The sequence below is a fragment of the Athene noctua genome, chromosome 31 (assembly GCF_965140245.1).
Source record: "Athene noctua chromosome 31, bAthNoc1.hap1.1, whole genome shotgun sequence".
Classification (NCBI taxonomy): domain Eukaryota; kingdom Metazoa; phylum Chordata; class Aves; order Strigiformes; family Strigidae; genus Athene; species Athene noctua.
The window spans coordinates 1,955,232-1,968,887 of record NC_134067.1 but is presented as its reverse complement, the minus strand read 5'-3'; the positions used below and the strand labels follow the sequence as shown (position 1 = coordinate 1,968,887).

Sequence of the window (13,656 nt, the reverse complement as noted above, 5' to 3'; positions counted from 1 at the left end):
CGCGACCCCGGGATGGTTTTAAAATTCTGCGTTTAATCTCTTCCCCCGAGTTGTGGTTCTTCCCGTAGCGCTGCCCCCACCCCACCCCCCCGGGGCCCAACGGGGGAAGGGGGGGGTCGGGGGAACAGGAGAAAGCGATTTGCTGAGCCCCCCCCCTCCGTGGGGGTGGAGAGGTGGGAGGAAGGGGGGGGTGGGGGGGGTGTGCTCCAGGGGCTCCACCAATCGCTGCTGCTCCCTGGGGAGTGACGGGGCTGGGGCCCAATAGGGGGTCCCAGTCCCGCCCCTCCCCAGAAGACAGAGCCCCAGCCCCGGGGGGGCTGGGCAGAGCTGTGTGTGTCCTCCTGTCCCATTCCCCACCCCCCCCACACCCCCCTCCCCGTGGTGGGACCCCCCAGGAGGCAGCGTGGGCCCCCTGCCCCGGAGGAGGGGGGAGGGCACCTGCCCCGGCCCCTCAGTCGTCGTCGAAGTTCTGGCTGAGCAGGAAGTTGGCCGCCAGGTTCTCGTTCTTCTCACAGGCGAAGTAGGCCTGGATCACCAGGCTCTCGGGGAAGCCCAGCGCCTTCAACTGCAGGGGAAAACGTTCACTCTGGGCCCTACTGACAGCCCAGGGCAGGACCAACTTCCCACTGCCATGGTTAACTCTGGATCCTAAGGACAGCTGTCACTGGTTAGCGCTGCACACTTTATGAATTAAGAGTGCTCTGGCTCCTCACGATGGCTGAAAAGCAGTTAGTGCTTTTCTGGTTTTCCCTGACAGCTGTTTTCTGCTATTGTTAACTCTGGAAACTAGTGATTATAACCCAAATTCTACCATTCTTAGCAGCTTAAGAATGCTGCACCTCCCACCAGCATTAACTCTGGATTCTAATAACACTTCTAAAGGTAGGCCGTTTCCCCAACTCCCTCAGTGCTGTACACTCTGGTTCCTACTGATGGCTGTAAATTACCGAGAGTGATTTGTGTCCCACAGATTAGCCAACACCAAGATCTCCCTACCCCTGCTGATGGCTGAGAGCTGGTGCCACTGTGCTGCCCCCCGCCCCCGTGGCATCCCCTCGCTCTTACCCTTTCTATGGCTTCTTTTTCCTGAGGCGTCACCTGGATGTAGTTCATCTGGGGGGACTCGTCCCCGATGGCGCCCATCTCCCCCTCGAGGTCACCCAGCTCCCCCAGGGGCTCATTCAGCATCTGGATGAACTGCTCCTGGTGCTGGCTGATTTGCTGGGGAGGGAGGGGGAGTCAGGGGGTGTCAGGGGGGTTTCCCTGGGGGGTTCCCGGGGGGGTGTCTCGTACCTGGAGCAGCTGGGGGTTCTCCTGGCCCAGCTGCTGGAGCAGGGCCGGCAGCAGGGCCGGGTTCTGCTGGATCACCTGCCGCATGTTCTGGAACTGGGGCTGCTCCCGCAGGAACTCCAGCGGGTTCTCTCCTGCGGGTGGGCAGGGTCAGCCTATGAAGCCACACCCACAGGGAGGGGCCTGACCAGGTCACACCCTCCAGGAGGAGGAGCCTCCACAAGCCCTGCCCTAAAGTGGGACCTCTACAAGCACTGCTCAGGCAGACCCTGGCACAGCCACACCCACCCACTGACCACACCCACTACCAGTCGAGCTCCACCCCTGAGGGGGTGGGGCCTGTTCAGGTCACACCCCCAGACCACAACAGGCCCCGTAGAGCCATGCAGGGGGTGTGGGGGATGCAAGGGAAGGAGGGAAACCAGGTGGTGGGGTGCTGGGGGCAGTGCTTAGTGCTTGGTCACACCCACAAGGGGTGGGGCATACAGGCCACACCCCAGATGGCCACATCACTCAAGCCACACCCCACCCACCAGGGAGGAGCCTTGAACCCCGCCCTGAGGGGACCCTCCCAGCACCACCTAAAACAGACACCCCTGGGGGTGTGGCCAGGCACACCCACACCCTGTGGGCATGTCCTGTGGAAGCCCCGCCCACCCACCTTCAGGTGCCGGCTGCTCCGGGGGACGACTCTCCTGCACCGGTGGGCGCTCGGGCTCGGGGCTGCCGGGGATGCCCTGTGGGGGGGCAGCGGGGGTCAGGGTGGGGCCCTGAACCCCACCCACTCCCCAGGACAACCCCCCGGCCCCCAGCTCACCGTCAGCAGGTACTCGACGGCGCGGTGGGGGTTGTTGTAGCTGGCACGCAGCGCAGCCACCACCCGCTCCCGCTCGTACCCCATCGACATGATCTCCGTCAGCATCGTCTCGTACTCCGAGCCCGTCACTGCCGGTCCCGCGTCAGCACTGGGCCTGGGACCCCCCGGGCCCAAGACCCTCGCCTCCCCCAGCCTCCCAGTTACTCCTGACAAGGACCCCAACCTCCACAGGCCCCCATTTATCTGTCCCATTCCCTCACCAGGGGACCCCCAAATCTCCTCTGCTCCACTCTGGACATCCCCCACCACCCATTTCAGAGCCCTCCCCCTCCCAGTGACCACCACGTGCTGAGAAGCCCCCACCCCACAACTTCTCTGGGGACCACAAGCCCACACCCCCCAGGGATCCCCCCCATATCCCTCCCCCGGGGGATCCCCCATCCCCACCCCCCGGCACCCACCGAGGGTGGAGGCGGCATCGGCTGAGCGCCCCGCGCTACTTGCGGGGGGAACAGAGCTGCGGATTCAAGAGAGAGATGTGGCAGCCGGAGCCTTTCTGGGAGCTCCGGCCCCCAAAAAACCCTCTGTGATGCCCCCCCCCCATGCCGGCCCAGACCCAGTCCCCCATTCTCCCACTGTTCCCCCCAGATCTCTGTGCTGGTCCCTAAACCCACACAGCCCCCCCAGATGCTTTGCTTCAGCTGCTCCTGGTCCGCGCACTCCCCTGCCCCAAAATCCAACAGAATTAGACGCCCCCACCCCCCCATTCCCACTCCTTGGGGTTCTGCCCCCCCCTTACCCCGCCGCAGGCTCTGAGAGGGCAAGCGGAGGAAGGTCATGGGATGGCGGCTCCTCGCTGGGGGCAGCTGGCGGCGGGGGGACGGCGTCTGCGGCCGGGGGAGGCCCCGGTGCTGCGGGAGGCTCCGAGGTGCCGCCCGCTCCAGCCTCGGGGGCTGCAGTGCCCAGCGCCGACTTGGCCTGTGGGAGGGGGTCGTGAGCGGGTGGGGGGAGTGTCCCATTTCTGAGGGGGACAGGGGGAGAGCGTCCCATTTTTGGGGGAATCAGGAGGAGCGTTGCGTTTTGGGGTGGGATCTGGGAGGCTCCCACCTTGGTCACCATGACGACCACAAAGTTTTTCTCGTCGATGCGGTACTCGCGAATGGGGACGTCATCGCTCAGGATCTTCCCGGCGTAGATGAGCTTCTGCCCAGCCACGGGGAAGGCGTCGCTGCCCTTCTCCGCCTCGATCTTCTCCTTCAGTGCCCGCACCTGAGGGCACGAGGGGTCAGGGGCAGCCCCCAAACCGGGTTACCCCAAAAAACACGAGGGTCCCACCAAAACCAACGAGGACCCGCCGAGACGGGAGTCACCTCCCGCCTGAGGCTCGCGAAGGAGCAGCCCCTGGGGCGCGGTGGGCAGGTGCCGAGGGGGTGCTCGGAGCCGGGGGGGGGGCTTCACCATCCCCGATATTCAGCCCCGCACAAATAATTCCCTCCTCAACCTCCCCAGCGCGCAGCGGACCCCCGCGGGGGGGCACTGGGGAGCCCCGGGCTGCCTAATGACAGAAACCGCCCCCCCAACAGCTGACGCTGCAGCGGGGACGACACCCGTTACCCCCCTCCCTAAAGGGGGCGGGAAGCGGCACAGACACCCCGCCGCCCCCCCCGCCGTGCCCTGCGCGGAGCCCCCGCGCACGGTTCCATCCTGAGCCCGGGCGGGGGGGAGGCGCCGCGGGGCCGCGGAAGCCCCGGGCTGCCCCGGTGCGGGGGGAGCCGGACCCCGCGCCGGGCGGGAGCGCGATGGGGGCCGCCGCGGGCCGGCGGGGGGTGAGGCCCAGCCCCACCCGCCGCTGCCGGCCGTGCCCCCCCGACCCCCCCGGGGGCCGCGCTCACCGTCTCGTGCGGCTCCATCCGGATTTTGAAGGTTTGCTGCTGCAGCGTCTTCAGCGTCACGGTCACCGCCATGGCGCGGCGGCGGCTCCTCCCGGCGGCCCCACAACATGCAACTCACGCCGCCGCCATCTTAGGCGCCCCGCCGCTTCCGCCACGTGACGACCCGCCGGAAGTGCGTCACGGCGCGGGCCCGGCCCGCCTCGCCTCCCCTCCCGACCGGCGGCGCCCCCGTCACGTGACGCAAGAAAGGGCGCGGAAGCGGGTCACGTGAGCTGCGCGGCGGCACAAAATGGCGGCGAGCGCGGGGGGAAGATGGCGCGGGCGAAGTGAGCGGAGCCGAGGCGGCGGCCAGGACGAGCATTAGTTTAATAGAAACCGGATCGCGACACCCGTACAGTCACGTGCGCCCGCGGAGCCCCACCCCCCCCGCCGGTACCGCGGGGGTGCCCCGCCCCCAGCCCCCGCCCCCCCCTCTCCCCCGGTACCGGGCCCGGCGCCGGTCCTGAGTCCTCGCCCCGCGGGGGCCCCGCAGCCGGGCGGGCGGCGGCGCCCATAGAAAAGAGTCCAGGTCTCACAGAGACATTACGGTCCCGCCCCGGGGCCGGCCGGGCCGCGCCGCCCCTCACAGCTCGTCCCGCGGGGCCGCCTCCTCAGGCTCGGCCTCGGGCTCCTCCTCATCCTCGTCCTCCTCCTCGTCCCCGTCCCCCTCATCGTCCCCCTCCTCCTCCTTCTGCTGCTTCTCCTCCTCCTCCTGCTTCTTCCGCTGCTCCTCGTCCTGCTGCTCCTTCATCTTCCTCTCCGCCTCCTGCGGCACAGGAGGGGGGGTCAGGAGTCACTTGGGGTCACAGGGGGCCCCAGGGGGTCCATCCCTGTCCCCTCCCCTACCTTGGTGGCCCCCCAGGTCTCGTTCCCAATCTCCTCCGCCAGCTTCTCATCATCCGTGATGAGGAAATTATCAAAGATGGTGCCAGACTTCACCTGTGGGGGAAGGGGGGGTCAGGGGGGCACAGGGCACTCGGGGGGTGTCGAGTGTCCATGGCCCCACCCACCTGCCACAGGTCGAGGCCGATGACGCCGAAGCTGTCATAGGCGTAGAGGTGGGGGTCGGGGCTGTACTCGGGGTTGTCGATCTCGGGGTGCACCCACTTCCCCTTGTAGTCGGGGTTGTCGATCTGCTGGGGCCTCCACTCACCCTGGGGGGGTCACAGAGGGGGGTCAGGGAGGTGGGGGGGCACAGCCCATCCCCTCAAGACCCCCTGTGACACCCCCCAGCCTCACCTTGTACTCAGGGTTCTGGATAACAGGGGGCTCCCACTCCCCATCCATCTCCTCATCCCAGTCCTCCGGCTTCTTGGCATCGGGGTCAGGGATGTGCTCGGGCTTGTCCCAGTCCTGGGGGGCCGGGCAGGGTCAGGGCTCTGCCACAGCCCCCCCAGAGCCCCCCAGCATAGCCCCCAGAGCCCCACCTCAGGCTTGGTGTCCTCAGGGTCATCGATCTTGGCCCGCTCATCCCAGTCGTCGGGTTTCCGGGCCTCGGGGTCCTTGATCTTCCTGGGGGGCAGAAAGTCCCAGTCCTCCTCCAGGCTGCCCGACTCCACACGCCCATTGTCGATCTTCACCTCATAAGTGTTGTCGGGCCGCACCACCAGCGTGTAGAGGTGGGTGAACTCGTCGTCCTGCGGGGAGGGGGTGGCTCAGCAGGGCCAGGGACCCCCCATTTGCAGGGCCAGGGACCCCGTGCCCCCCCCCCCCCCCCCCCCCCCCGCTCCCACCTTGCAGCGGATGTCCTTGTTGATCAGGACATTTTTCCCTTTGTAGTTGAAGATGACATGGACCTTCTTGGTGCCAGGGCCGCAGATGTCAGGGCCTGGAAGGGTTGGGGGGGACACAGAAGGTGAGGGAGACTCCACACACCACCACAGGGGGGGCTGCAGGGGGGTCCCAGCACCCACCAAACATGATGTTGTACTCTGAGTCGCCGTGCATGTCCTCCTGGCTCAGGCTGGCTGGGAAGAGCTTGACGTAGCCACCACCACAGTCAATGTTCTGCTCGTGCTTCACCGTGAACTGCACCACCAGCGTCTTGTCCCGGTTGCTGAAGGGCTCAAAGCGGGAGGAGATGGCGTAGAACCGGGCGTCCTGGCTCGTCTGGATCCCTGTGGGACATGGGTTCGTTGGGGCAGGGGAAGAGCCGGCACAGCCCAGCCCCGGTGGTCCCCACCCGGCACAATCCCCTCACCTTTGTCTTTCTCCGAGTCCCCGTAGAACTTCCCAGCCGTGAGGACGAACCGGCCATAGTCAGGCTTGTGCTTGGATTCCACCCACCGGCGAGTCCAGGCGTCTGCAGGAGGGGAGCGCTCAGGACCCCACGTCCCCTCCCCACAGCCGGGGAGTCTGTTCCCCCCCAGCACAGAGGCGGAAGCTGGGCAGCTCCCAGCCAGGCCTGTCACGCTCCACAGGAGCCCATCGAGCAGAGCTGCCCACCTGCACCCACAGCCAGAGCTGGGGAACCCCAGAATTGCTCCTCCCCCCCTTTCCCCCCAGCACTCGGTGCCCCAGAGGGAACTTGGGTCTTAGGGTGTCTCTTGCCTCGGGGCTGCAGGATTTGGGGCCCCAAGGAAAGACAAACCCGCAGTGTGAGCCAGCTCCTGTCCGGCCTCCCTGCAGTTCCCACATGTCACCATCCAGTAAGGAGCCACTACCACTTGGTGTGACCCCCGCACTCCTAATAGCCCATTTCCACCCCCTCTCTGCCCCCTCCAAGTTCAGGGGTACTTCAGCCCCCTGTATCCTCCCAGAACTCCACTCCCCAGCCCAATGCATTCCTCCTACACAAAGTTCCCCCCAGAACCCCATCCAAGTGGGCCCTGAGCTCCTCTACCTTTCTCCTGACCCCTAACCCTTCCCCATACCTCTCCTCCTCTGCTCAGCTGAAAGGCTTCACACCCGATCCATCCTTTCCCACCACAGTCCCCGATCTCCAGCTCAGGGGAGGCCTCCTGGCTCCCCCAGACCCACCCTCACCTCGGGGAACACGCTGGGTGCCCACAGCCCCCTCCTTGACCTCAGGGGACCCCCCAGCCCACCTTCATCTCAGAACCGCCCCCCACCAGGTCCCCTTCACCTCAGGGGACCCGACAGCTGCCCCAGGCCCCGCCCTCAGCTCAGTCCTCCCCTCCCCGCCGGGGACCCCCGGGCCGGCCCCCCCCTCACCTCCGTCCCCGAACTCCTCCCTGAAGAACTGGGTTGGCCCGGCCGCCGCCAGCGCCAGAAGGGCGCCGAGCACGACGGGGAGACTGAGGCGGCTCATGGCGGCGGTCCCAGGCGGCGCGACCCGCTCGTTCCCCCTGTCCCGGCCCGGCGGCGCCCGGCACTGCGGAGGGGGGGGCGGCGGCGCCCCCTTTTATATGCCCGCCGCCCCTCGGCCCGCCCCCGGCCGCGGCCCATTGGCCCGCGCCCGCGCAGGGCCCGCTCCCATTGGCCGGCCGCCCGCTGGCCGGCGGCGCCGGCGCCCCCGAACGTTGGCGTCCCAGATGGCCGCATCCCATTGGCTGAGCACGACGGCCAATGAGGAGCGACCACGCGTTCGGAGGGAGACGCCCCCCCCTCCCGCGCGCTCCTGTCCGCCCGCCGCGGGGGTGCGTCACCGCAGTCACGTGGGGCCGGGCGCTCTTAAAGGGCCAGGCCCCCGCTGCGGACCACGTGGGGGGCGGTGCTCGCCAGCCCATAATAGCACCAGGAGGAAGGTCGGGGCCCCGACATGGCCGTGTCCTCCTTATCCTAGGGTTGGACGACCTATGACGCAATGATGACGTCACACGCCCCAGTGATGTCACGGCACAGGCCGAGGGGCTGCACGAACCAATCGCGGGTGGCCCCCGGGGGCGTTGTCATGGCTACGCGGGGTCAGCGTCGCCGCAGCAACAGGCCGGCGGGCCAGGCCCGGTGGGGCTTCGTGGAAAACACGACGTCACTCGTGACGTCATTCCACAGCCTCACGGCGTCACAGCCCTCCCGCAGCACCTGGCGGCTTCCCCGTCCCAGAACCCCCCGCGGCCGCCCCGCCACACTCAAGATGGCGCCCGCCGCGCCCCCGCTTCCGGTCTGCCCCGGGAGTGTTTCCGGTCGGCGCCGGCAGCGCTTCCGCCGCCGCGATGTCGCCGAGCGTGGCCGAGCTGCTGCTGCAGCGGCTGGAGCGGGAGGCGACGGGCCCCGATGGGGGGCTCTGTAGCCTGGAGGCGGCCGCCGCGCTCGGCCTCGACCACCAGACGCTCGTGGGCGCCGTCAAGAGCCTCCAGGCGCTGGGGGAGGTGGGAGCGCCGCGGCGGCGGGGATGGGGCCGTGGCGGCCGGGGGAGCCCCGGGGCTCGGGTGCCGGCGCTGACCCCGGTGCCGGTTCCCGCAGGTGATCGAGGCGGAGGCGCGGGCCGCCACGCGGTGGGAGCTGAGCCCCGAGGGTTCGGAGGTGCTGCGGGACGGCAGCCCCGAGGTGCGGCTCTTCCGCAGCCTCCCGGCGGAGGGGCTGCCCCAGAGCGACGCCATGGTGAGCGCGGGGGGGCACCGGGGCGGGGGGGAGCACCGGGGGTCATCCGGTTCCTCACGGCCGCCCCGTCCCCGCAGAAGCTGCCTGGCGGCTCGGTGGGCTTCAGCAAGGCCATGGCCAACAAGTGGCTGCGCCTGGAGAAGGGGGCGCCCGGCGGCCCCCGCGTCCTGCGCGCCGTGAGTGTTCTGGGGCGGGGGGGGACACGGACTGGAGCCGGTAGCGTCCCGGGGGGAGCCCTGTCCTCGGGCCCTGTCCCCGGTCGCCCGGTGACACGACTGTCACGCCCCCCCGGTGTCCCGCAGGTGGCGGAGGTGCAGGACAAGGTGCAGGAGAGCCTGCAGCGGGTGCAGCAGGGGGAGGCCCAGAGCCTGCCCGAGCGCGACCGCACCGAGCTCAAGAGGCGGAAGCTGCTGCTGGAAGTGTGAGTGGGGCGGGGGTCTGGGGGGGGTTGGGGGAGGGGGGCAGGTTTGGGGGTGCCCCCTTGACCCCCGCTCCCCCCCCCCCCCAGCACCCTCAAGTCCTACTGGATCCGCAAGGGCAGCGCCTTCAGCACCGCGGTGGCGCGGCAGGAGACGGAGCTGACACCGGAGATGATCGCCACGTGAGTAAGAGGGGCCAGCTGTGCTATGATCCCCTGACCCCCCCATGACCCCCTGACCCCGCTGTGACCCCACCATGACCCCTGACCCTGCCGGCAGGGGCTCCTGGCGGCAGCTCCCCTTCAAGCCCTACAACTTCGCGGCACTGGGGCTGCCGCCCGCCTGCGGCCACCTCCACCCCCTGCTGAAGGTGCGTTCCCAGCTGCGCCAGATCTTCCTGGAGATGGGGTGAGTGGGGGTCCTGGGGGGGGTCCCCCCGCTGGGGGACACGGCCCCCCCCTGACGCCACGGCCCCCAGGTTCACGGAGATGCCCACTGACAACTTTGTGGAGAGCTCCTTCTGGAACTTCGACGCCCTCTTCCAGCCCCAGCAGCACCCGGCCCGTGACCAGCACGACACCTTCTTCCTGCAGGGTGGGTGCTGGGGGCGAGGAGGGGTGGGAGATAGGGGCGCCCCCAAATCTCGCTGACCCCTCTCCTGTGAACATGCCCCCCCCAGACCCTGCCGAGGCCCCTGAGCTGCCCGCTGGATACACAGCCAAGGTGAAGAAGGTCCACTCGCAGGGAGGCTACGGCTCACAGGGGTGAGGGCGAGACCCTGGGGCAGGGGGCGGGTTGGGGGGGCCATGCCCCCCACCCCCAGGCCGTGCCCCCGCCCCGCTGAGCCACCCCCCCAGGTACAAGTACGAGTGGCGGCTGGAGGAGGCGCGGAAGAACCTGCTGCGCACCCACACCACGTCCGCCAGCGCCCGCGCGCTGCACCGGCTGGCCCGCCAGGTGGGATGAGTTTAGGGGGGGAACGTGGGGGTGCTTTGGGGGGGGGCCCCTGCCTGACCCACCCCTCACTTGTCTCCCCCCAGGAGAAGTTCTCCCCCGTGAAATACTTCTCCATCGACCGGGTGTTCCGCAATGAGAGCCTGGATGCCACCCACCTGGCCGAGTTCCACCAGGTGGAGGGGGTGGTGGCCGACCGGGGCCTCACCCTCGGCCACCTCATGGGCACCCTCCGGCAGTTCTTTGCCAAGCTGGGTACGGGGGATCCTGGAGGCGGGGGGCACCCGGGGGCTCCCCAGGGCACCCCTCATTCCTTTCTCTCCCCAGGCATCACCCAGCTGCGCTTCAAGCCGGCCTATAACCCTTACACGGAGCCCAGCATGGAGGTGTTCAGCTACCACGAGGGTGAGGGGGCACCCGGGGGTCTGCGTGGGCCTCTCTATGGAGCAGAGGGGTCCTGGGGGTCTGCGTGGGTACCCAAAGGAGCCCCAGGGTTTGCGTATGCACCCACAGAATAGGGGGGGAGAAGATGGGGGCATGTGGCCCCATAGAGCGAACTTGGGTGGCTTTTTGGGGTGGCAGACCGCTTAGTCTCATTCTGTGCCCTCTGGGGTGGGGGGCTTTGGGATGGGCCTAGGGGATGGGGGTCAGCCTGGTCTCAATCTCTCCCCTGAAGGGGGGGGGCTTTGGGGTGCCCCTATGGGTGGGTGTTTGGGGTTCCAGTATGGTGTGGTCTCACTCTCCCTGAGGTGGGGGGTCTCTGAGGTGCCCCGTAAGTAGGGCCTCTGTCTCACCCCCGTGGGGCGGGGGCCCCCACCTCACCCCTCAGGGCTGAAGAAGTGGGTGGAGGTGGGGAACTCGGGGATCTTCCGCCCCGAGCTGCTGCTGCCCATGGGGCTGCCCGAGAACGTCTCTGTCATCGCCTGGGGGCTCTCACTGGAGCGGTGAGTTGGGGGGCAGCTGGGGCCTCGTCTCGGGGGCCTTGTCTAGGGGAGGGGTCCACCCCTGCCTCTGCTGAGCCCCCTCCCACTCTCTCCTGCGCCAGCCCCACCATGATCAAGTACGGCATCAACAACATTCGGGAGCTGGTGGGGCACCGGGTCAACCTCCAGATGGTCTACGACAGCCCGCTCTGCCGCCTGGACGCCTAGGGCCCGTCCTCCCCAGGGGGGTGCCGCGTCCTCCCCGGGGGGGTGCCGTGTCCTCCCGGGGGGTGCCCCCTCAATAAAGCCCCTTTGCCCAGCGGGTTCCTGTGTCTGTGCTGGGGCAGGGCCCGCGCCTGGCGCACTGCTCGCGGAGGGTTTGTGGCTCGGGGTCCCCCGCGGCCCCGCAGGGCTCTGCAGGACCCGCACCAACAGACACTCCAACCCTGCGGCCCCGCCGGGGCTCCCCGCGACGCCCCGGGGGGCCTCAGCCCGGCGGCCCCGCACCCATCCCCGGGCCCCCCGCGGTGCGCCCGCGCCCTACCGGTGCCATCGCGGCTCCGTCTCCTCAGCGCCCGGCCCGGCCCTTCCCGCCTTTTCTCGCGCTGCCTCTCATTGGCCGGCCCGCGGTCCAGGCGGGCACCGATTGGTCAGAGGAGGTGCCTGTCGCCCGCCGAGGTTCCGCCCTCCACGTCCCCCCTCAGAGCCGTGAGGGGCGGCCGCGGGTCGCGCTCCGGGCACCCGGTCCCGCTCCGGCCCCCCCGGCCCCGGCCCGCTCCTGCCGCCGCCCCCGGGACCCCGCTCCGGCGGTGGGACCCCCCCCAGCGGCTGGGGGCGTCACGGCCCAGCGCAGACCCTGAGCAGCAGCCCCGGAGCCAGGCGAGTCCTTCCCGCGGCAGCCACCGCCGAGCCCGGCCGTGCCCCGGCCCCCACGGCCGCCTGCCCCCGGGGCCGGTATGTCGGGAAAGGAGCGCCAAGGCCCCGAGGCAGAGCCGGATCCGGAGAGGGACGACAGCCCCTTCTTCGCAGGGTTGGGCAGGGACGAGCCCCCCGGCAAGGACCCCGACAGGTAACACATTTTCCACCTCCTGTTGCCTCACAGTTTTGATCTAAACTGGGGAAGAAAGAGCATACGGGGCGCGACAACCCCGCAGGTGATGCAGTGAGGGGTGTCCGGGGTGCCACATACAACCCCTTTTCTGGCCGCCACGTTCGTTAACGGGGTTCCCACCATTTCCCAATTAACACAAGGGCCGGGCAGGCTGTTCACTCCGCAGCCGGGGCAGAGCACAGCCCCATCCCTGCGGGGCGCGTGTCCCTGACACACGGGTCCTGTGTTTCGGCCGAGGACTGAGGCACTGCCCGTGGCCCCCCGACCCTGCGCAGAGGCGTCGCTGGACAGCCAGGCCTCCAAATATTTTGCGTTGCTGGACGCCAGCCTCGGGGGCCTGCAGGAGCGGGCGCAGGAGGTGATCAATGTACTGAACAGCAGCCGAAAAGAGGACCACAGCCTGATGAGGAGCTTCAGGGAGAGCCTGCTGCTGAAGGTGGGGGCCAGGGAGCAGCGGAAGGCTGCCAGCGCGAGGGGAGCAGCAGGCAAGGAGACCCCAGCCCACGCCAGCCCCTCGCTGCTGTGCGGTCTCTGCTCGATGCGTTTAATTGCATTATTCTGCCCGAGTTAGCGGCAGGCTGGGGGGCAGTGAGGCAAGGTGCTGCAGGGAGGGAGTGCGGTGCGAGCGGCCTCTCGCAGGGCGCTGGCGCCAGCTGCGGAGCCTGGTGTGCCGTATGCACCGGCGCTCGCTGCCGGGGCGAGGGGAGCACCCCCAGCCCCTTCGGGGGTGGCTGCAGCTGCCTCCGGCCCCGCTTTGGGGAGCGGAGGGGACGCCAGTGGCTCCCCTGTCCCCACGCAGCCGCTGGCTGCCCTCGGTGTCCTCGCTCGGCTGCGTGCTGCGCTGGACTTTGCTCATGGCAGCTGGGGGGGGCCATGCTGGCGGGGCGGGAGCGGGGGGCTCCCGCAGGCACACACACAGATGGCGGCCCAGCCTCGGCAGCTGCGGCCCGCGGTGACCCGGCACTCGGTGGCTACCGTGGCCGGCGCTCCGGCTACCGTGGGCGCAGCTGGCGGTGGCAGCAGCCAAGCTAGGCTGGGAGCTGTGCCAGCACGGGGCGGCTGCAGCTGCCACCCCCCTCTGGGGACAGCAGCCAGGCGCCGGCTGTGCCAGCGGCACTGCCCACCCCCACACGGCGGCAAAAGCTGTTTTTTCCGCCCCGGCGCGGCAGGTCTCGGGGCTGGCGGAGCAGCTGGAGGAGCGGGTCTTCCACCTCTACGACCTCCACAACAAGCTGATCCAGGAGCGGCTGCAGGAGCTGGAGGAGGTGATGGAGCGGGTGGGACAGGCCAAGACCGAGCTCCAGCAGGTCTGTCTCACCGTGGAGGCGGCTTATCGTGACCTCTGCCTGCAGCCCGAGACCTGAGCGGGGCCTCGAATCCGCAGGGTCCCCCCTAAATTCATGGGAGGCCCTGCGGCCACCCCCCCACCCTGCAAGCGGGGCGCATGTTGCCCGCTGCTGCTGTGCAAGGGCAGCTGCAAGTGGGAAAGGGGGATTTTTGCCCAAAAGGGCTTTTCTGCTTGTGTTCAGGTTTAGCATGAATAAAAAGAGCAAAAAAACCCCAAGGCAGAATCCGAGGCACTGCCGGGGCTCCGCTGCCCACGCGCTCCCAGCTTCCTGCCAGGGCAAACCCCCGTGCACAGCACAGGCTGAAGCAAGCCGCCTTCCCGGTGGCAGAGCTTAATTAATACTGGCAGCTTAATTAATGC

General features: G+C 68.8%; 4 protein-coding genes across 4 annotated transcripts; 2 read left to right on the top strand and 2 right to left on the bottom strand.

Annotated features, from left to right (window-relative positions):
- Positions 1 to 13: 13 nt before the first annotated feature.
- RAD23A (RAD23 homolog A, nucleotide excision repair protein) lies at positions 14 to 4,165 on the bottom strand. The gene is made up of 9 exons (XM_074929891.1): positions 4,000 to 4,165; positions 3,215 to 3,376; positions 2,907 to 3,085; positions 2,569 to 2,624; positions 2,108 to 2,235; positions 1,952 to 2,027; positions 1,294 to 1,424; positions 1,066 to 1,221; positions 14 to 565 (listed from the first exon to the last, which is right to left on the bottom strand). The coding sequence occupies exons 1-9, from the start codon at positions 4,069 to 4,071 to the stop codon at positions 452 to 454; spliced, it is 1,074 nt and encodes a 357-aa protein (XP_074785992.1). The 5' UTR covers positions 4,072 to 4,165; the 3' UTR covers positions 14 to 451.
- Positions 4,166 to 4,456: 291 nt separating this feature from the next.
- On the bottom strand, positions 4,457 to 7,377 carry CALR (calreticulin). Its single transcript, XM_074929884.1, has 9 exons — positions 7,213 to 7,377; positions 6,239 to 6,340; positions 5,952 to 6,155; positions 5,772 to 5,866; positions 5,466 to 5,675; positions 5,278 to 5,391; positions 5,049 to 5,192; positions 4,885 to 4,977; positions 4,457 to 4,804 (listed from the first exon to the last, which is right to left on the bottom strand). Exons 1-9 carry the CDS (start codon positions 7,307 to 7,309, stop codon positions 4,622 to 4,624), a joined length of 1,242 nt encoding a protein of 413 aa, XP_074785985.1. The 5' UTR covers positions 7,310 to 7,377; the 3' UTR covers positions 4,457 to 4,621.
- Positions 7,378 to 8,115: 738 nt separating this feature from the next.
- FARSA (phenylalanyl-tRNA synthetase subunit alpha) lies at positions 8,116 to 11,156 on the top strand. Its single transcript, XM_074929877.1, has 13 exons — positions 8,116 to 8,309; positions 8,404 to 8,541; positions 8,619 to 8,717; positions 8,844 to 8,962; positions 9,050 to 9,142; positions 9,240 to 9,368; positions 9,439 to 9,554; positions 9,640 to 9,724; positions 9,818 to 9,917; positions 10,001 to 10,169; positions 10,242 to 10,319; positions 10,744 to 10,858; positions 10,960 to 11,156. Exons 1-13 carry the CDS (start codon positions 8,154 to 8,156, stop codon positions 11,063 to 11,065), a joined length of 1,503 nt encoding a protein of 500 aa, XP_074785978.1. The 5' UTR covers positions 8,116 to 8,153; the 3' UTR covers positions 11,066 to 11,156.
- A 530-nt stretch (positions 11,157 to 11,686) lies between these two features.
- On the top strand, positions 11,687 to 13,542 carry SYCE2 (synaptonemal complex central element protein 2). The gene is made up of 3 exons (XM_074929894.1): positions 11,687 to 11,906; positions 12,186 to 12,384; positions 13,118 to 13,542. Exons 1-3 carry the CDS (start codon positions 11,794 to 11,796, stop codon positions 13,310 to 13,312), a joined length of 507 nt encoding a protein of 168 aa, XP_074785995.1. The 5' UTR covers positions 11,687 to 11,793; the 3' UTR covers positions 13,313 to 13,542.
- The last annotated feature ends 114 nt before the right edge of the window (positions 13,543 to 13,656 follow it).

Bases quoted from the DNA above. Each gene is read 5' to 3' on its own strand.
- RAD23A (XM_074929891.1), bottom strand. From the start codon at position 4,071: ATGGCGGTGACCGTGACGCTGAAGACGCTGCAGCAGCAAACCTTCAAA. The intron at 2,236-2,568 runs GTGGGTGCCGGG...CGGGACCGGCAG, and splicing joins CGATGCCGCCTCCACCCTCG to TGACGGGCTCGGAGTACGAG. The intron at 1,222-1,293 runs GTACGAGACACC...CTCCCTCCCCAG, and splicing joins AGAACCCCCAGCTGCTCCAG to CAAATCAGCCAGCACCAGGA.
- CALR (XM_074929884.1), bottom strand. From the start codon at position 7,309: ATGAGCCGCCTCAGTCTCCCCGTCGTGCTCGGCGCCCTTCTGGCGCTG. The intron at 6,156-6,238 runs GTGAGGGGATTG...CATGTCCCACAG, and splicing joins GGACTCGGAGAAAGACAAAG to GGATCCAGACGAGCCAGGAC. The intron at 5,676-5,771 runs GTGGGAGCGGGG...CCCTCCCCGCAG, and splicing joins ACAAGGACATCCGCTGCAAG to GACGACGAGTTCACCCACCT.
- FARSA (XM_074929877.1), top strand. From the start codon at position 8,154: ATGTCGCCGAGCGTGGCCGAGCTGCTGCTGCAGCGGCTGGAGCGGGAG. The intron at 8,310-8,403 runs GTGGGAGCGCCG...CGGTTCCCGCAG, and splicing joins GCCTCCAGGCGCTGGGGGAG to GTGATCGAGGCGGAGGCGCG. The intron at 9,555-9,639 runs GTGGGTGCTGGG...TGCCCCCCCCAG, and splicing joins CGACACCTTCTTCCTGCAGG to ACCCTGCCGAGGCCCCTGAG.
- SYCE2 (XM_074929894.1), top strand. From the start codon at position 11,794: ATGTCGGGAAAGGAGCGCCAAGGCCCCGAGGCAGAGCCGGATCCGGAG. The intron at 11,907-12,185 runs GTAACACATTTT...GTTTCGGCCGAG, and splicing joins CCCGGCAAGGACCCCGACAG to GACTGAGGCACTGCCCGTGG. The intron at 12,385-13,117 runs GTGGGGGCCAGG...CCGGCGCGGCAG, and splicing joins GGGAGAGCCTGCTGCTGAAG to GTCTCGGGGCTGGCGGAGCA.